The following is a 21,217-nucleotide window of genomic DNA, read 5'->3' as shown; positions in this document are numbered from 1 at the left end:
TAGAGTCTGCTAAAGCAGAGCAGTTGGGCAAGGTCTAAAGGTGACACCCTTTGAGGACCGAAGCATCAACTGTTCCTCTGGAGTGTCATCCAGAAGATGAACTCTGGGATTCTGAAACCATCCTGTAGACAAGATATGAGACATGACACTACATTACTGCAGACAGGTAGAGGATGACTGCCTTCCAGTTATCAGCTTTGAAAACCACGTACCACCATTACCACTGTTTCCCCTCTACGAATTATTCCAAAGACACTTGCTACCTGGCATTCAGATCTATCCCACGAGCCACTCATCCTTCAGGTACTATCTTGGGTCAAGGCTCAGACTAAAGGTAAACGCAAGGTCATAAAATGCCCTTCCAAGGAGAGGGCTTTGAAAAAACTGAGGGTGGGGGAGGAGGGAAGAAATTCTGGAAGAGTGGCATCCAGAAGATGAACTCTGAAAATACTATACACCTTCACTTATAAGATGCAATAATAAGCAAAACTATCTATTGCAAAACTATCTTATTCAAGGTTCATTTTGATTTTAGGATGCATCTAGGTTTTAGGAATATTAAGACAAAGGGAAATGTCCATCTTGGGAGGGAGGACAGGTGACAGATGGCTTCCAGTTGTGATTTCTGACCACATTAAGAGCAGAGGAGCTGATGTGGGACATGGAAGATAGAGTCACTAAGGAATTGCTTTCGTTCGGGTGAATCCTCACCTTGAATGCTTCAAATTAGGGGGATGTTGCATTGACTGTCATCCGGGGAACGTGGGTTTGTGTGGATGAATTTGTATGAACTGAAACAGCCTCTGCAGAGTAAGGAGCCCACACATTTTATTACAGCCCCTGCTCACCAAGCCCTGACAGTCCCCCATACCTCTCTGCCCTTTGGATTATGGAGAAAAAAAAATAATTGTTCAATTTTCTGGGCCACAGAACACAAGATGGGTCAAGAGTGTACAGGGAGCTTACACACTGAAGGAAAAAGGCGTGCAAACAGGAGCAGGAATTCTTCACTCTCTGGGTGAGCCAGCACTTGAGACACAGAAGTACGACCCTAGGTGCCCTCCTGGAGTCCACACTAGTTTATGTTTCTGGCTTGTATTAACCGTGTTCCACTCCAACTTCCACCTTCTCCTGAGAGGGAGAAGAATATCTTTGAATATCTATGGCATCCATGATTTCCTCAGGCCGTTATTTTTCTCCTTTCAAGATTTCACAAAAGGCCCAGGCAGAGGCCCAGAGAAGGATCAACGAAAGTACGAGTGTCTGAGAACGACATAATACTGACTTCTCCTTTTTGGTAACAGTCCACGAAATGTGCGCCCCTCTCTCCTGAGATATGGTGAGGCATGAGGGGAGGTGGCAGAAGAGCTGTGGGTGGGACACTGTACCGTGTGACATCACGATCATGCAGCCGGTGCCCAACAGGACAGAGATGTGAGAATGAGCACACAGAGCTCTAGGCTGGCCCCGGGGGGAGGCAGGCAGCTTCCGGGTAAGTGCCCTGCCTCTCAGGAACAGTCTGTCCAGTCCCTGCAGAGCCATCCCCTGGGGCTTGCCATCGTGGCTCTGGTCTTAGCCTTCATCCTCCCTCAGCTCAGTGGGTAGGAATTTATACTGCTGTTGGCGAATCTGGGCCAGTTTTTTCCTCGCTTCTTCCAGTTCTCGCTCTTTCTTCAGCATTTCCTCCTGGGCGGCGATAATCTGGAAGGAAAGCAGCCAGCTGGATGGATCCATAACTTTCTAGAAAACTGCCCTCCCTCTCCACTGCATGCCTCACAAGCTCCCATAGCTTCTACTATAGCAATGCACTAGGAATAAGTAGTCTTAGCTCTGCAGACCAGCCTCTGGGCCACGGTTTGGGTGCTGAGACCAACAACCCAGGTGACCCAAGTATAAGTTGACTTCTCGCCTCTGATTAAATAGCAAACCTCTACTGTATCCCCACTGTGCACCAGGCTCTGGTGTAAGCACTCTGTCTGGAGTGTCCCATCGTCTCTGCGGCGACAGTGGACAAAGTACTTTGTCAGTGGACAAAGTACGCCCCATTGAACGTCCCATTTTTCCAGTGAGAAACCTGAAGCTGAGAGATGGAGTCCACTTTCCTGAAGTTCCAGCTAGTGGAGTAGTATCTAGCCCAGGTATTCTTGAAACTAAAGTGGGAATCCTTAGAGACTAGATGGTTTTCATGTATTTATTTCATGCTTCTAAAGTATGATCTGAGGAATATTAATTAATAGGTATTGTGTGAAAAAGGTGAAGTTTGTGTTCAAGAAAGCCAAATAGACTTCTTTCCTGTGGGCGTTTTCTAGGCTAATGATCAGGAGTATTCCTGCGATACTCCAAGGTGAGGTAGAGAGTATAGAGTTTCCCAAAGACCATTCTTCATGGTACCTCTTAAGGAACTAGTGTATCGAGAAATAGAGCCTGGTAAAAATGCATCCAGTGTATTTCCAAATAGAGGGAGTGACTCAGGAAGAGCTAAGGCAGGCACAGGGATGAGGAACTTCAGTAACAGGGTCTCAGTGCTCCTGGCTCTAAGAAGAAAACCAATCTCGTATAATGGATTTATTTATATCAACACATACCCTAAACTGCAAGCCCGATTTCCTGAAGTTTCTGTCTCAGACCCATGCACAAGAATGCAGTCCTGTGTAAGTCAGGCTACTCTTCTCCTACCCTATCTACTCTTATAAAAGTTCTGGGAAGGGGTCACCATTCATTCTTTCTGTTGGGCCAAATATCTTGCGTGGGTAACAGCTCCAAATGCATCATTTTATTTACACGATACTAGCACTGTCTTCCAATTTCTCCTCTTCTCATTTTCTGTACTAGAATCCCGGATTTTCAGCTAGGCCCAAGACTACTAAGAATACTACATTTCCCAGCCTCCTAAACAGTGAGGTTGGCCATGTGACTAAGTGCTGACCAATGGCATGTGAGAGGAAGTGACCACGTTGTGGTTGTGCTTGCCCCCCTTTTCCCTCTTCCTGCCTGCTGGAAAGCACAGGTGGTTACTGAGCCATCTTGGACCAAGTGGCCAAGGGCAACATCTCAAGGAGGTGGAGCAATAGGGAGATGGAGTTCTCAGAAGGAAAGGGGACAGCACATCCTCCCTCGACTGCTTACACCCAGACTGTTACATGGGACAAGTAAACGCCCATCTTGTTTAAGGCGCTGTTGTTTTGTGTCTGTGGTATGACAGTGTCCGCGGCGGGAGCAGGCGCTGTCTGGGTTTTGTCGCACACCTGAGCAATGCCCCCTACAAACTTTGTTTTCACTACGACATCATCATCATCGGCTTTGCCAAATGCTGCCTTCTGGGCTGCACGAACAAGATTGTCTGAGGCTCTTTTCACAGCATTTCCTGCTGCCTGGAGAGGGAACAAAACACACATTACATCATTAGAAACAGCCATTTGGATCTGGCAAGAACAGACATGAAGGTACGGTTCATGAGACTATGAATCCATTTATCATCGAATTATAACACAGAAATTCTCTAGTTAGTATCCATTATCTGTCTCTCCATCCATCCATCCATCCATCCATCCATCCATCCACTGATTCTACCAACACTGGCACCTACCTAACCGTAGCTCATTCACAGATGAATGAGATCTAGTTCGTGGCGCCCAAGGAACACACACTTTGGAGTAGAATTACAATTTTGTAAATAAATGATTGTAGCATTATGATATGTGTGTTAACAGAAGCACACTTGGGCTGCCTCCTTGGTCTAGAAAACCATCTCCCCCTGCCCTATCCAATTTAGAAATACTTGAGGACTTGGCTCGGACATCACTTTTTTGGTCCATCTCGGCCTTACCCAGCCCCTCCCCGCAGGGCTCCTGGAGTGCTCCATGCTGGCTTCTTTGCAGCCCTTACCACGCTGTGGTGGCCTTTCTGCCTGTTCGATAGTAACTTGAGGGCAGGGGCTATGACTTGAAACTCTGCATTCCCAGCACCTGGCACAGTGGCTGCCCAGGGCCGGCACTCACTGATGCTTGGGGGAATGAAGGACTATGAAAGCACAAACCATCCCTGCATGGGAGGTCTGGGACCCCAATAGTAACTAAGGCCTTTATAGATATACTTTTACAGTCACAGCTGGGCTGTATGCTACATGCTCAAGGATGGGGCAATTGCTAGAGACAGGTGAAAAGCTTTTCAATGTGTACTCTCGATCTTCAGTAAGGGCTACAGTCCACACTGGCTTTTTTTCTCTTACTGCTCATGGAGCATGACCCTGGGGACTTCTCTTCTGCTACCTGAGGTTTGGGATTTTCTTCTAATGGTGGTCAAGGATTCATTAAACCTCTCAAATTCCTTGCCCAGCCTCCTCAGAGTCAAGAACTTGAGGGTTAGACATCAGAAGGTTGAGAGTTTTTCTCATTCAAAGATAACTGTCTCATCTGGTGAGTCATCTAAAGTGACCAATAGGGACGATGAGGGCTTGTAGAAGAAATGAAGGGGAAGCCAATTAATCTCTGACAAGCAGTCATCATGTGCTTATTCTCAAAATAGCTTTGTGAGGTCAGAAATTGTGAGTCCACTTTTCTGTTGTAGACACTGAAGTTAAGTAACTGGTCTGAGATCCTGTATCTGGTAAGTTAGAGAGCTGGGATTTGCACCTAGGTCTGTCTGGCACCAGAGAAACCCCAGGTCATGGTAAGGAACTCAGACATCACATGGCAGCATCCGGTTAAATCAGCAACAGTGACAACAGGGTGATGCTGTGTTTTGTCTGTGTACATCCTTAGGACTTACAAAAGCATGTTCACAAGTCTTAACCCTTAGAAGAGCCAGTGCAGGGATCTCTATTCCCATTTTCCAGAGGAGGCCAAATAAAGCCCGAAAAGTTTTCAGTGATTGAACTGTGTAAGATCAAGCACTTAATACATGGCAGAGGCAGGACTTGAACCCAGGTCTTTCTTAACTCAGGATGTTTTCCTCAGAAGTGTTCTCCGAACTCACGAACCACACATTCATAAAAGTGCAGCTCCCCAGTTTTCCCTGGGTTTATTCCAGGAGTCCATTGAAAGTGAGGGAGGTGGGTCAGAGAGACACTCAGGAGGACCCAACAACAGAAATGCACGTTAGGACTTTCAATAAAACAAGACTTCTGAGTTTCGGTGGAATTGTTAAAATATTTCTGCCTTTTATGAAATTACTCACGACTTATAAACATATTTTAAGAACATAAGCAATCTGTATTATAACTCTTATAATAATAAAAATGTAGAAAATTGGAAACAAAATGTCCAAAGTTTAGGGAAATTCTGGCATAGTAAGTTGATGTAATATCATGCAATCATTAAAAATGAGACTCATGAAGAATGGACCAGTTAGCTTTGCATAGAGAAATTGTGAAGCTGTTTTTTCAAGGTAAAAGATATGTATGATAAAATGTTAAGTGAAAAAAGGCAGAATGTCTCTTGCTATGGTTATAACTAGAAAAAAATAGTTTGTATCTAGTTAAAAACAGGAAGAAAAAAATAACATCTTACATTGTGAAGATGTTGAGGCTCTGATTTTTTTCATTCAAACATTTCCTTCACTGTGTTTAAAATACGTCTATAATTAAAGCAATCAGGAAAACATATGCACTGGGAAGGACTCGACTGTCACCTTCATAGGGTATTCTCTGGGCTCTGGGGAACCTTAGCAACAGTCTCATGTAAATTCCTTAGTCCTTTCACTCCCTTCTTCTGCAAACAGTGACTGAGGGCTTCCACTGGAATAGGCACCAGCAAAGAGAAAGAGGCGGGGCCTGTGCCTAAGGCGCTCCCAGCCTTGTCAGTCAGGTGTCAAGGTAAATGTGGTGGTACCAGTGACAGGAACCATAGGAGGGAGCTGGTGGGGGCCCTGGCAGGACAGAGGAAGGACTGACCACCTTGCGGCTAGGGAGTCAGGGAGGGCTTCCCAGAACAGGTGACTTTGCAGTTGAGTCCTAAAGGATGAGTAGGAGTTCACGAGGCCAGGCTGGTGGGAGGAGGGCCAGGATGCTGGGGGTAAGAGAGGGCCCTAGGGCGTGAGACCAGAAGGCACGTGTGGAGAATGTCAGTTTGGTGGGTCAGCAGGGTATAGGACGCATGGCCGCAAATGGTAGATAATGAGAAAAGTGGGAGAGAGTTGGCTGATGGAAGGCCTGGTGGGTCATGCCAAGGAAGTGAGATTGTCCCCTTTGGCGACACTTACCCGCTCCAACAGGAGTATTTTCCCACCAGCATCAGTGACCATTACCTGTAGCCGCCTCATGGCCTCTGAATCCTGATCGGCCTTCACCTTGCAGGCCACAAGCAGCTGAGCGGTGGAAGCGGCAACCTGCTTGGCAGATGAGATGAGCTTCTCTTCACTAGCATGTCCCTGAACGGAGGCATTGGCCGCCTCACAGAGACTGCTGGTTGCAGCTGCCACCATCCGGGCCTGGGGACAGTCAACAGAGAAGTGACCCAAGGCCCAAACCTACCTCAGGGGATCCAAAATGCAAATGGGGAGGAAGGAGAAGGCAACTCACAGCAGAAATCAGTCCCTGTGACCACTGTCCATCATCTGCAGCATTGGCGGGGATGGAGCCCACCTAGAGAGTAGAGGTTAGAAATTTGCAATGAGAGCTGGAAGGCTCAGGGTGACCTGCAGCCCCCCAGACTCCACTGCCTGGAACCAGAAAGACATCGCATCAGACACACAGCACCACCGGGGACTCCCACCATCAGCACCAGTGTGAGAATGGAGCACCTTTTCCCACGTGGGACCCTGGCCCCTCCAACTCACACTAGCACAGCCAGGCTGGTTTCCACCTGGGCCACCTGTTTCCACCTGGGCCACAAGGAGTCACTCTGAAATGCTCCCAACGGCCTGCATTACTGTGCCAGATATTGTGTTTCTGGGAGAACAGCTCAGGAATGATGGATTGGGGCTGTCTTTACATGCTTATTTCCTCTGCGGGATCTTTCTCCATTTCAGACATAGGAGCCCTTGAGGCCTCTTCTTTCAAGGACCAAGGGAAACTTAAATCTCTCCTGATTACAGATCCGAAAGCCACACTGTGATTTTTCTGGCAGAGGATGCAAAAAAGGGTGGTACATTTCCTTTAGTACAATTAAGTGCAGAACCTTAAGGAAATACAGACCATATATATGTGTGTGTGTATATATATATATACTTTTTTTTTTGTCAGGGGTGGGGAGAGAAGAGGCTGGAAGTAAGATGATCTCTGTTTCTATTTAGAAATTATGGCAACAAGTGAAATATTTTCTGTTCAGCCGTAGAGGGAGTAGCTATGGCAGGAAATACCTTTATACTTGTGGGAAGTGCTTGGAGAGATAAGAGATGACTCTCTTAATTTGCATATGAAATTGGGGATCTGTCAGCAATTACAGGCGGCACATCGGGGCTTGGTGAATGTCAGGTAAAACCCCTATGTCTTGCCTATAAGCCCACAGTTCATCCCACTCCAGTCGAACCTCCTTTACCAATTTTTTAAATGCTTGAACATACGAGTCCCTTGGAGGACAGGGGCTCCGCCATATTCAAGTTAGATTCTCTAGAATCCAGCAATGTGTCTGGCACATGGTTGGCCCTTTACAAATAAACTGAAATTTTTAGGTAGGATCTTCTCAGCGATCCATTTTTGGTCTTTACATATTGATTGGTCAAAGGTATTTGATAAGTAAGGTTAGCACTGTGCTATAGGGGATGAGTGAGAAACATGAAAGGACTACATGCCACTTGGGGAGATGTGCATGTGTTAAAATTGAAAAACATACCACACAATCACTTAGAAAGAGCAGCCAAAGTATGTGGGTTGGACTAAGACATGGTTACGCTCACAAGAGACTTCCCTGGGGCAGATGGAGGGCCACTGGTGGGGCACATAACTTCCTGTCTGTGTTACATGCTCTTGGGTCAAGCCACAATCACATCTGTCTATCTGTACACCAACAGCAAAGGCCTTTTAACAGGAAACAGAAGTGGCTGACAAGCACGGTGACCCAATTCCCTAAGCCCACAACCTGACAGGATTTCCGTAGTGCCTCTATCTTTGAGTGGGTCTCGGTAAGGCTCAGCTTGGTTGGGTTGCTTCCCTGTTGTGTGGGAAGAACAGGACACGTGGAGTGTTTGCAATCGGAAGAACTTCCCATAGCCAGGATAAGTCTAATGTGTTATTCATCCTGTGGATCACTGAACAACTATGCTTTCATGCTAATCCAGATGGAATAGGTGATCGGAGATGAAGAAGATTGAAGAAATTTCAGATTGAAAAGCAGACTGGCCTTTTGACCAGGAAAATGCTAACTGCAGAGCAGGACAGCATTCAGCTAAACAGTCCTAAAAAATGAAGGGAGTCACTGGAGTTGGAAGATGGGATTATAAAGTCCCCAATTCCGGGGCTTATATAGTCACCCACCAAGAAAATACGACAGCTTGCGTCTTTAAATAGCCCAATGAACAGTGGGAATATAAATGTCTTGTTCAGGCCCTGATTGGGATGCTTTCCTTAACCAGAAGCAGATGAGAGATCTGGAAGCCAAACCTTTCATTCTACTTGGTAGATTTAAACAAGAGTTTTCAGTCTTTGGGGCAAAGATGGGCAAGTCAATGAGGGAAGGCAGAGCACTGTTTTCCTTGGTCAGGCCAAACGCATTCACTTCCTTTCCACATAGGTCTCGCTACGTGAACGTCCCACCACTTGGCCAGCGGGGTTTACCCACCTTTCCTTGGGCCACCAGCTCCCTCTGGGCTGCCGAGGCCGATTTGACCAGGGCACTTGTGGCAGCAGCAATAGATTTAGCAGCTTCCAAGATCTGTTCTTCAAAATCCAGGGTCTCATCTGCTTGCTATAACCAAAAGAAAACAGTATCACGTGCAATTCATATCCACATAGGGCGCTTTCTGCCAAACTACTTACTGCTTGGTCACCTGGCTCTTCATCCATCTATTGCTTTTTGTTGACAAACCACACCAGGGTAGAAAGGCCTAAACTGGCAGGCTGCCCCGACATCTGCTGCCTACCCCCGTCCCCACTCGAAAAGGTGAAAGCTGCCAGCACTGACATTCTACACAAATGTTAAACCAGGAAATTCTAAGGCAGACTATTTTTCCAGACCAGAATTTTTAAAGAGACATAAATTCACTATGAATAAAATATACTCAAATGGTTCCATTAGCATCAATAACTCAAGTCAAAATAATCAATAATCAAAATCCCTAGAGTAGGTGGTGGCATACTCTTCCAGGGCTTAGGCTTGAAAAAAAGGAAAGATGGGGTAAAAACAAAAGCGAAATAGTATTTGTATTGCTGTGGCTGAGCACAGAGAGAGTTACATACCAACCACAGATCACCCAGTGATGGAAAGGAAATCCATCCAGCTGAAACTTTAGTCACCGGGAGGCCTGGCTCCACTTGGGGAAGAACACTGGCCCCAGTGCTAGGTGTTGGCAGGTCATTAGGACTCAGCTGTGAATTCAGTACTGCCATGCCCTGTGCTGCCAAAGCAACCTGGACCTGGGCTGCGTGGGGTGGAACACCACCATGTGGCGTGGTCAGACTAGGCGTCAAGAGTCCCTCCAGCACTAATATTCTGTGTCAATGTGGTTAAGTGCCCCTTAGGTCCTAGAATGCTGAAGATGTGGCTGGTTGGTACCTTTTAAGCACTACGAGATGATGGTCAGGTGTAGCAATACTTTCCTTGGTATGTGTGTGGTACAATACAAATAACATAAAATTTACCCTTTGAACCCATTTTAAGTGTACAAAGTCGGTAGTAAGTACATTTGCAATGTTGCACAAGAGCAAGAGTTTTAAGAGTGCCTACTATGTGGCAAGCATTTTGTTAGGCACTTCCATGTCCATTAACTTGTTTCTCACTGAAAAAGAGAAAAAGAAATCCTATACTATTGCTATCTATATCCTTCTATTTACAGTGAGAAAATTGAGGCTCAGGGAGGTGGAGAACGGGGCCCAAGGTCCTGTGGCAGCACAAAGAAGAATTGTGACCTGACCGAAACCTAAGTCTCTCTGACCTCATAAAGCCTAGGCCATCCCTTAGAACATCAGTGAGGAATAACGTCAGGTCAGAGGTTCAAAGTGGCTCGCTAATGGTTCTGTATGAGACATCAGACAGGAAGGATACATGGATACGATTCTTTTCCAGTTCCCTATTTCTTATGGTTATGTCTTGAATCTTGAGAGATGCCAACCTCGTTTTCGTTTTTATAACTCATATTATGAAAATAATGTTTCTGTGCACATCTAGTGGATCTGAAGGACGACAGTAGCAGGTAAGACAGAAGCTGTATAGCCTTTGTTATTTCTGGCAGTCTTGTTCTAGGAGCATTTAGGACAGAAGCGAATTCAATTCCAGTGGAATCATTTTGGATTCCTCATTATGGGGAATGGGGGAGTGGGGGTGGAGGAGTGGGGGTGGGGGAGTAGTAGTAGTGGAACGTAAAATTTGTTGACTGAAATACACTGTGACTCATTATAAGACACTCTGACATCCAGGGTATTGTCATACACAGGCCCCGAAGAGGTGACTGTAGGCTCTGATGCATACACTCAATGACTTCGATTAAAGACCTTTTTTGAAAATTCATTTTGCCAAAGAAAGTCAAGTATATAACAGATTAAGGTACTGAGGAAATCAGAGAATTTTTGAGTCCAAAGGAGCCCATTTTCACTTTGCAGATGAGAAAATAGAGGCCCATGCTGTCTCCCCCAAATCTCCTGGACTCTCGTCTCAAGTGGCCTCAGCTACATTACGTGTTCCAAGAGTGAGTCCACTTTACAGGGCGGAGTAGCCCATCAACAGATTTCTGAGTTCCCCAATTTTAGGATCTGCAAATATGGAATTTTCTTAAAATCAAATCTTAACTTTAAGCATGGAGAGATCTGATAGAATCATCTCATTACAACCAATTTAAAAGGCCTCTCCCGCACCTTCTGCTGCCCTGGAGGTTTTGCGTTGTTGTTGTACTTTTTTTTTTTTTTTTTTGTAAAACACATGCTTGAAATAGATATTCAACTTGGAAATATTTTTGACAGCCACTGATTTTTCTTACAATGGTAACTTCTGTAATGCCCTTTGATGAATTTTTCTTTTTCTTTCCATAACATCTCTGTGCTTTAAAAAGGACATGGCAGAAAGCCTTATTTCTAGGAGACATTTACTCTGATTAAAAAGTACTAGAGAGTTTCCCAAGAAAGGCTGAAGAAAGCTGACTGCAGTGGAAACAGGGTTGGAGGGCAAATGTTTAGATGCTACAGTTTGGGCGGAGTTCCATGACGAGAGGAGCCCTGTCTTTCTTTCGGTAGGCCAGGTTTAGCCTGAGGACTAAATGCTCACCCTCTCTCTCCTGCTGAAAACAGACATCAACCCTTGATGCTTCCTCGTATCACACAACTTCTAGTTTCAGAGAAAATGAGACCGCTCCAGGTGGAGAAGGCTCAGTGAAAAGCCAAGCACACCAGTCAGGGCTCCCCATGAGCTTCAGCTCCCACCAGCACAGGGCATGGAAGCTGGGAGACGGGTGGTGAGGGCAGCAAGAAAGGGAGGAGGACACACGCTTCATCACATGGCAAAAAAAACGAGAGAAGTGGAATTGGCTTGGCCTTCGGAGAACGTTCCTATATAAAAGGATCACAATTAAAACGCAGGATTTGCTAACAGAACCAATCCCACTGCAAGTCGGAGATTGGAAAGAATAAGAACAGCAACGTGGAGCTACCGTAAGGGACCCGGGGTGAAGGATCTGGAGACCCCAGGGATGGTGGACGGAGAGGGGCTGCGCATCTGAGCCCTCATTCTCTTCTACTCACCACGGAGGCTCAGTTGGGTGGTCTCTTAAGAACCTCTTTAGCTGAGGTATTTCATTGACCTGACCAAAGCGGCCCAGATCTGTCCCTCTGGTTTATGGAAGATGTGAGTGAAATCCTCACTCCTGAGTGTTTTTCTTCCCCTTCAACAATGGGAGCCATTAAGATGGTTAAAATAACCTTTTTAAGGTTATAACTAACCCTATGCATGCAGCTATTTGTATTTCTTTAAAACTACGGGCATCCAGCAAGACAATGGACTTACGAAAATGTTTTCATTGAATGGGCTACACTGATAGCTCTTGCTCAGAACCACCTGAGGATCTGGTTAAAGATGCAGATTGTGTTTCAGTGGGTCTGGAGTGGGGCCTGGGAACTCGCATTTCTAACGGAGGTGGTACAGGTTACTTTGTGGGAAATGCTGGCCTGGGTTAAGGATATCAGACACCAGTTAACTGAATCCTACAAGCCTATGAACTCTCTCCTCCAGGGCATGGACTGTGTTTTATTCAACTTACGTCCTCCGAGCACAAAAATGAGGCAGAGAAGCCCATGTGATAAATGTTTATTGAATGAATGTATTCATTCTAAATGAGTCTCCCAAGTTCTAGAGTTCAGCCAGAGGACAATTTACATAGCTAGAGAAGGAGAAATACATCGAGTAAGCATCTACATCAATAACTGTCCATTCCTGATTCCTGAGGGATGGAGGCAGACACCTCCTTTATTTAAGGCTGTGTGGGGGGTTGCTAATTGTATACTCCGTCTGCGTTCCTCATTTGGCTTCCATAGTTGGAGACATTTAGTCATGCACATACAAACATAAACACAGTGGCATTTTTGGCATTTTCCTAAGAGGCTCTCTTAATAAAACAGCGCTGGGAAAATAACAGACGTGCAAACTAAGAATCTACTCTGCTTAGTGAAAGTGTTAGCCACCTCCGAGTGCAGAAACGATGTTATCTTCTCATCCTTTGTACCATATTCTCCTCCCCTATCCCTGCTCCTCTCTACTCAAAAAAGCTATTGGCCAGGTCACCACCAGCTCTTAGCAACTCTCTTTTCTGGGCTGTCTACCAGACTCTAGCCGAGGATGGATTTCTTATTGCCTTGGCTTTTTGGTAGCTTTGAGAAAGGTATAAACACCCCTTTGCTGATATTTTTCCTGTTTGGTGATCTTTTGCAGAATGCCCCATTAAAAAAGTTAGGGCCGGCCCGAGGGCTCAGGCGGTTAGAGCTCCATGCTCCTAACTCCGAAGGCTGCTGGTTCGATTCCAACATGGGCCAGTGGGCTCTCAACCACAAGGTTGCCAGTTCAATTCCTCGAGTCCCGCAAGGGATAGTGGGCTGTGCCCCCTGCAACCAGCAATGGCGACTGGACCTGGAGCTGAGCTGCGCCCTCCACAACTAAGACTGAAAGGACAACAACTTGAAGCTGAATGGCACCCTCCACAACTAAGATTGAAGGGACAACAACTTGACTTGGGAAAAAAAGAAAAAAAAAAGTTAGAGGTCTGGCGAGATCCCTCTTGGGAAAGGTCACACTTTGGGTTGTCTCTTGCTGCCACTCCCCATGTTGGGAGAGCATTTGAAACCCCTATTTTGCTCTGTTTGCTCTAAAGTTTCAGGAGCTCAAGGTTCCCCTGGGGAAGGAGAAGGGAAAGGAGGGCGGAAAGGGGACAGAAAATGGGAGGGCTTTCCTCATTTTTATTTTGTGGTTGTCTTGGTTGGCCTTTAAGGTATTCTGAAAAGAATCTTTGCAGCAATTCATTCATTTCCTGAATCTACCTTCTCTTCTATCTGATAGGGCTGTTATAAGTAATTATTAATATACATAGAGCATAACTGACTCAGAGATACTCGATAGCTAGTAGCAACTCATTTTGTTATTATTTCTATTATTACATATATCTTTTTGTGGTTTTAAAAATTGTTTTTCAGACTTTGGGCTCAACTACTCTGTTTTCTCTCTCTGAACACTGCTTTTCACTCATAATTCTAATAAAAGTTCTAGCTGGCATTTCTGATTACAACCTAAAATTACAACTAAAAAACACAAAGCAAAGATAAATGTAGTGACACATGATACAGATGGGCACTTCTTTCAGCTTCTCCTTCAACACCCAGCCAGGAAATGGTCAACCTGGGTTTTAGTCACTGCTCTGTACTCTCTGACCACGTAGCAATCAGTTTTCTGTCTGGAACCTGAGGAGCAACCTCAACCTTCCTGCTCCTTTAACTTAGACATGTTATGTTTCCAAATCAAACCCTTCTTAGAAGGCGCTGACTAAAATAAGCAAGGGCTACTTTTTCTCTTCCTTCCTCTCCCTTGGCTTCCTCTCTGGCGGAGCCCTGCCTCTTTCCTGCACCATCTTTACCCACCTCCCCCAGGTCCGTCCTTTCTGACAGGTAGGGAAAGAGCGATTCCATCCATGGTCCTTTTTCTTGCTCTTTTCTTTGTGAATCACATCCCTGTAACCCCTCCCGACAATGAACTCGAGGTGAAGGAGCTAAAGTCACCCATAGAATATGGCCAAAGCGTCACTGCCCTGATTTTTGCTTCCCTCCCTGAAAACCTCCTTTGAGAGACTGCCTGGCTGAGAGCTGATAAACACAATGGTTGCTTTGCTTACAACTGGCTATAAAACCAGATTACAGCTCATGGTACTGTCTTCCCAGTTAGGGGTCATGCTTTGCTCTGTACTACTGAAAGTCTTGCAGAATGCTTGGTATTAAAAACAAGGTCATATTACAACAGAAACTAAAAAAATTCTTTGGGTATACATTTTTTTTTTGTTGTTTTTTCTGCATATACTTTAAACGTCCTTGAGGGAAAAACGGAAGCCAACACCTAGCAGTCCTGAAACACAAGTGTGGCATTTTTCTTGCCAGTTGGAAGCTGAGAGGAACAGGCAGACATATTCCTCCTTTTTCTGTCGTGAGTTTGGCTGCTACTAGTTTGCTTCTGGTATTGAACTGAGAGGTGCCTTGGGGGAAACCTTAGCCAGTACCCAAAGACACAACCATTTAAGAGTCAGATCAGCTTCTGTTTTGGAGGACCTATGTGGGGGTTGTCTTTAGGACCACCACCCTAACTAGTTCTAATAATAGGGAAACCTCTTAAAACAATTGGAACTGAGAAGAGCCCATATCTGAACAGCTGGCCTGGTACCTCCTCTCTCTCCCCCACCCCCAGGCTGGCCCGGTCTCAGGGAAAGCTCCCGGGAAACTGTAAACAGGCTTAAGTGGGTGACAGAGAGAATGTACTGACAAATGGTTACGCCTGCAATCTGGGGACAAACCACCGTCTGCATCCACATCTGAAATAAATGCACGTTCATACAACATCCATTGAAAAAGATCCAAGCTTGCACCGCTAGTATCTTGGGAGTGGTGATCCGGTGCCACCCACTGCCTTAGTACCTTTTTCCACTTTTTTTAAGTGAATAGTGAAGCTATTGAAATGATTCTGTGATGCCATTTCTGTGTGATGAAAAAATTCTTAAAGATTTTGTCATGCTCTCTCTCTCTCAAAAAAAAAAAGGCACTTGAATGTCTATAAGGAAGCATGAACAAAGAAAAGGTAACAATTCTTCCAAGATTGAATCAGATGAATTCGTTACATCGTAAGCCCCTTTGCTATGAGTCCTCTGTGTGTCTGAGGAGGGTCTGACAAGGACCTACTGTTCTACAGGTGGGGAGTCACCTGGGAACATGTGCTGGCCTGGTCCCCAAACACCTTTGCTTTTCACATCCTACAGGTCTGGAACTTACAGACCTGGAACCAACCAGTGGCCGGTAAGCTCAGAGCCCATAGTTCCGCATATAGAAAATATTGTATCTGCTCCTCTTCCTCCTCCCTCAATACCTGGTTGCCTTTTCCCACTCATCCAATCAACATAGCATGCTGGTCAGTAGCAAAATTACCAAACGAAACAAGAAAATCACATTGATTTTAACAAGTGGGCTCCACCTTAAGGTCCTCTTAAAACTGTATTTTTCTTTATTCATAAGAACTTGCTCTCTTTTCCATGATCATTTATCATTTTGGTCAAACAACCTTAACTGAACTCAAAACCCTAAACAATGTTCTCCAGCTGCGTGAAGGTGGCACTGATTTTGGCAGCATCTTGAAAACTGTCTGAAAGAGCTCCTGCTGACAACACTTTCATGGATCCCTTTTCAGTGGAGAAAGATTCCGGGGGTAGGTTCCATTTTTTAACTCCGGAAGCAAGGACTCCAACACTGCATTTCCCACCCACGTCATCACTTCTCTGCTGCTTCTGGTGTGACCTGTCACCAAGGTGCCTGTCACTGAAAGCAACTTAGGGATGGCTCCTAGATATAACCAAAGGAAGCCTTCCTGAGCCACCTGTTCAAACCACTGGCTCACCACCGCTGAGGGGTATTGCATACACACACACACACACACACACACACACACAGGAGTGCCCTTTAAAAGAACACGTCTCTTCTCCTCCAGAAAGCTGAGCTATTAGCACAACAGTTCTTTTGAGAGAGATCAGAATGAACTCACACATACTTCACAGGTTCTTCTATGAGGAAGAGGTCAAAGTCAACCAGAGAAGGCAGTTCTGTGCCAGAAAAAATATTTCATAATCCCAAACTTCCTGCTGCACCCAATTAGGCTATGGAATTACTTTCTGATTGTCGGCTTAGTCTAAATATTATCAACTTCTACTGACAAATTAACCTACAGCAGGAAATTCAACAGACAGAGTATAGTCCACACTACATTATCTTTATTAGATATATTTAGTCCTAACCAAGCAAGGTTTATATAAAGCCTGGTGACTCATCATCCATACAGTTGATATGGCGGGTTTGGTTTATACAGTTTGTTACTATAGGTGGAAAGGAAAGTTACAAATGGTTGGTTTGTGCTTGAATTTTTGCTGAAAACTTGATGATGAAAACAACTAATTTCTAAATTGAAGGTGAGGATAAACATGAACTAAAATTAAATATAAACCTAAATGTGTTTGGAGGTTATAATCCTGACCTTTATTTCATGTCACAAACAGGGGGTTGGAACCTTCCATTTTTTTCCAATGAGCATATTCCTTAAGGATTCGTCATTGCACCAAACTAAGCTGTACATAACATTTCAGGCTCTTCCGAAACATCAATAATTATGATTTGTTTCTAAAATAAACAAAATAATCTAGCCATATTGATGACGGTTCTCAAATGCGACAAGAAGAACAGGAACATAACATACTGAAATGTAAGGAGCACTCCTCCGTCTTCTAAATCTACTTGTGATTTGAACATATTGTTTCCTGTTGCCTTATAAACTGTGTTAGGAACCCCCGGAGACAGGGCAAGACCCTGTAGGAATATGTTTGATACATAGTTGGATTAAATAACAACCTAATATATCAAACATATCACACAGAGGCCTGCAGAAAAGGCATCCAGGTCTGACTGAGCTCGAGAATAGGCACGGTATTGCAGGCTACAGCTGCAGGGGGTGGTGTCACCACTGCAGCTCCTTTCCCTGGCTGTGGCGCACAGTCTGTCTGCAAGTGTGGACTCGGCACCATTGGTGATATCGTGGGCACATGCGCCAGAGGTCGCCTCGCCGGCATTCTCATTTTGCCTTTGTACCGTCTTCCCAAGCAAACGGTGGATTCAACAGTGCAAATGTGTTCGTTACTCATGCCTGGGAAATTCCAGGCAAAAAAGAGGAGCTTAAGTTTTAAGGGCCTGACGTGGGAATAAACCAGGAATCATCTTCATAAACAACAGACCATTCTGTTTTTAAAACAGGCAACCTGAGAATGTGGTGAGCAAAACAATGTAAACAAAAACATTGCCCGTCCCCAAAACTAATCCTCCAAGCAGTGTAAATGCTGCCAGCTGTGCAAGGAAAGCACATTCGCTCTCTGCTGAGGGCCCCGGATAGGAATACGGATGTCATGGCAATTGCTTATTCACAGTATCCCGAGGATTTTTGTTTTGTTTTGTTTTTAGGTTAGGGGAGGGGATGAAGAGAAGCAATCAACCTCAAAAGACTGGTTGATTTTGGTGTCAGAATGGGATTTTTCTTTTTTTAACTGGGGAAATGAATTCCTTTATCAAGGCAAGAAAGATTTTATTTCATGTGGATATCACCACAAAGCACAAAAACTATGGTTTTGGTTGATGGTTTCTTCAAAAACAGTTACACAGATAATATAATCCATGTGGTAGGAGCCTCTGGTCATGGGGCAGAGAGAGACTTCCGATCATTCTAAAGCACCCTTCCTCATGTGAAGATGGGAGCGACTAAAGTAGGGAGCCCCAAGGAAGAGAGTAGTCGAATCAGCAGTTTAACTATGACTTTCTCTAAAGGATTCCTGGGTTTTCCATAAACACCCACACTGTAAACACCAAGGCTAGACAATCCAAGAGCAGTGTAGGCAGTGTCCACTGGCTCACTTCAGCAGTCATCACTAATTTAAGTGCTGTTATTTTTAAAACGCTGACTCTCCCATCACCCCAACGCCACCATCATTCTTGTATATTCCCCACCTCTCTCCTTCATACACCAGTTCTTTTTCTACAGGGTTGGAACCATATGAGTACATAATTCTGTATTTTTTTAAAATTTGACTTCATAGCATGCCATGAGCATCTTCTTTACACTACACACAGTCTTATCCACCATCATTTTTTCATAGCTGCGTCCTTTTCCTTCCAGGAGACACTCAGGTCACAACTAACTTCTCTCTAGTACAAACAAGGCTGAAAGGAACAACCCCCTTGCACACACAGAACTTTCTTCCTCTCTGGATTTCCTTCTCAGGACAGATTCCTAGAGGCGGGATTTGAGGTTCAAAGGGTACAGGCAAACAACAAACATCCCCTGTGGGGCTGCACTGCCCTCTCTGACACTAGGTAGGCCGAGAGGACTGGTTTGGATTGGAACTGCCATCCAGAGCCCCCCACACTGCTCAGTCATGGCCATCTGCTGCTGGCCTGGTAACCTGCCTCTGATTCTGCACTGATAGAGCAGGAATGGTAACAGTACTCCCTCGTGGACTTATTGCAAGGACCAGATGAGTTAATCCACGTAAAGCACCTAGAAGATTGACTGGCTCATGTTTGGCACCCCACCAATGTAAGCGTTTAGACTTTCCTTTCCTTTCCTTCCCTTTTTTTCTGTTTTTTTTTTTTTTTTTGCTAAGGCTATCAGCTCATGGGCCTATGGAATAACTTTTATTTCAGGCATTTTGCTCGGAGGTAGTAGATACAAATCCCAGAATCTTATTTTCAGTGATGGTGATACAGTTGCTGCTTATTCAGTCTTATTGTATGTCAGGAACTGTGTTCTTAAATTATCTTAAATTGGTTATAACAACAATCGTATGGGGTAGGAACTCTAATAACTTTATTTTTTCAGATCAAGAATCATGAGGTAAATAAATGGCCGGCAGAGGGAAACCGGATTCGGAGACAGACAAGAACTCAGAAGGACCTGGCAAAGGACAAAGGGAACAGGGTTGGAGCAAAAGCTCTTAGACCATGGTGATGTGTTAATGTTAAATTAGCACCAGGCTAATTCTCAAGGAGAATGAATGTCAACTGACATGACTTCAGCATTAGCAGACAGAAGCTTTCCCAAGAGGGGCCACTTGTGACATATCATATAAGGAAAAGGAAAAACAAATTAAGCACGAAGCCTCTAAATCTTAGTCAATGGTTGCTGCTTGCCTCTTCAGTTGAAAGTACACTTTCCATTCGCAAAAGAGAAACAAAGACATAACCAGACAATGGAGTGGCCTCTCTGCCCACACTTAGCTCTTCAGTTTGTTAAGAAAAACTCAGGCAATCTCAGACAAGGCAAGACCCTCAGGTTAGAGGCCAGTAAAGAAAACCCTGATAAACCCAAAAATCAGATGCCAAAACTTTAAAATTACACCTTGATGAGAAATTTTTAAAAATGCCTTTACCAAGTCTAGAGTGACTATTAAGAGATTGGTTCCAAGAATTCCATGGTTAAAGTCTATTCCCAAGCTTAATCGAATCACTATACGTGTATGCTCATGTCTGTTTTATACACAACCTTGGCCCATGCACTACTTTTGAGCCATTTGGTGTATTCCAGGGCTCAGATGCCATCTTTTGGTCTTAGAAACAAAGTAGAATTTTAGGCACACCTCAACTGGAAGATGTAACTTTGTTTTGAGGGGAAGAGCCAGATTTTACTTCCTAATGTATTTAGGTCCTTGGAAGGGAGGTGAGGTTACAGGTCTCAGAGGGACTTGCTTGAATAGAAAGAAAAAGAGGCCTCCTCTGATTCTACTAGCTTCCCATTGAAGATAGCCACGCGGGGCAGGGTGGGCTTACAGCTTCTTAACAGAGTTGGGCTTTGACCCTGACCAGCACTGGTTCACCATCCTTTTTACTTAATAATTGTCCTCCCTAGTGCCCAACCTTAAAGTATCTTCTTTCCTTTAAATAGCTGTTTATCTTAACATATACTCATGATCTTAAGTTGTAAACATTTATCCAGATGACAAACATAGATGGAGGAAACACATCATTCAACCACAGTCTCCAGCATATACTGAAGAAGCCACTTATTGGGCGCACTTTTGAGACTCACATTGCCCTCTTTTGATTTTCTAAGACGGAGAGACCCAGCATTGCTATTTCTCTGTAAAAAGCATTACGGAAACCAGAAAGTTGGAGTGACAATCTGACATTCAGTGATAGAGACTTTCTTTAGGAAGCATCCGACATCTGCTTTCTATAGTATACTGGAACGGAATCAAGATGGTAAATGCCCAGGTTGTCTCTCTGCATTCCCACAGATATTTTTCTGGGAGGTTAACTTGCTAGGCCCACCCACTGGGTTTTGACCGTACCCGGGACAAAGGTGCTGGGTGAGCAGAGCAGGTTTGCAGTGGCTGATCTAACCGCCGGGAAGGGTACAAGCTCCCTGCAGCACGTCCAGCACATTTTGCAGCCCTGCACCGGAAAACCTAACGACATCAGACAAGCAGCCACACGTGGACACTCACCTTTGGTTTTGCTCTTGGTTTCAGTTGCTCCAACTTCTTAGCAGCAGCCTCGATGGACGCCGCGGCCCCCAGCAGTTCTGTTTCTGCAATGACGGTGGGGTCTTCTGGGTCCACCCACTCCGTTCCTAAAATCAGTCCAAACAGGGTCATTCTTGGTGGCCGCAGACCTCAGAGCGCCCACTTAATGACAAACCATATCTGGGTGCGCGTGCAGAGTGGCTCCACGTGCCTACGAGCTACACGGTCCTCAGGGCTCACCCGCCGACTCTCACAGAGATCAGCTGGGTACAGAGGGACCTCAGTGTGAGTCTGGTTTTCTAAATCGGTGTGTGTCCAGCCCTACACACAGGAGCCATCATCGATGATT

At 45.0% G+C, this 21,217-nt stretch overlaps 1 protein-coding gene across 9 annotated transcripts in view; it reads right to left on the bottom strand.

Annotated features, from left to right (window-relative positions):
* Positions 1 to 804: 804 nt before the first annotated feature.
* TLN2 (talin 2) overlaps positions 805 to 21,217 on the bottom strand; it is a 410,032-nt gene continuing 389,619 nt past the window's right edge. For 7 of the 9 annotated variants that reach the window (XM_081049585.1, XM_081049589.1, XM_081049586.1 and 4 more), the window contains 6 exons: positions 20,851 to 20,975; positions 8,715 to 8,840; positions 6,518 to 6,580; positions 6,199 to 6,426; positions 3,246 to 3,371; positions 805 to 1,701 (listed from right to left, as the gene is read on the bottom strand). In XM_081049585.1, coding sequence (XP_080905711.1) covers positions 1,573 to 1,701; positions 3,246 to 3,371; positions 6,199 to 6,426; positions 6,518 to 6,580; positions 8,715 to 8,840; positions 20,851 to 20,975 — 797 coding nt within the window. In that variant the 3' untranslated portion in view covers positions 805 to 1,572. The remainder of the gene's footprint in view (positions 1,702 to 3,245; positions 3,372 to 6,198; positions 6,427 to 6,517; positions 6,581 to 8,714; positions 8,841 to 20,850; positions 20,976 to 21,217) is intronic. The other 2 variants (XM_081049591.1, XM_081049592.1) reach the window with 1 other exon arrangement.

The sequence above is a fragment of the Rhinolophus hipposideros genome (genome assembly GCF_964194185.1).
Source record: "Rhinolophus hipposideros genome assembly, chromosome: 5".
Classification (NCBI taxonomy): Eukaryota; Metazoa; Chordata; class Mammalia; order Chiroptera; family Rhinolophidae; genus Rhinolophus; species Rhinolophus hipposideros.
This window is presented reverse-complemented; position numbering and strand designations above follow the sequence as displayed.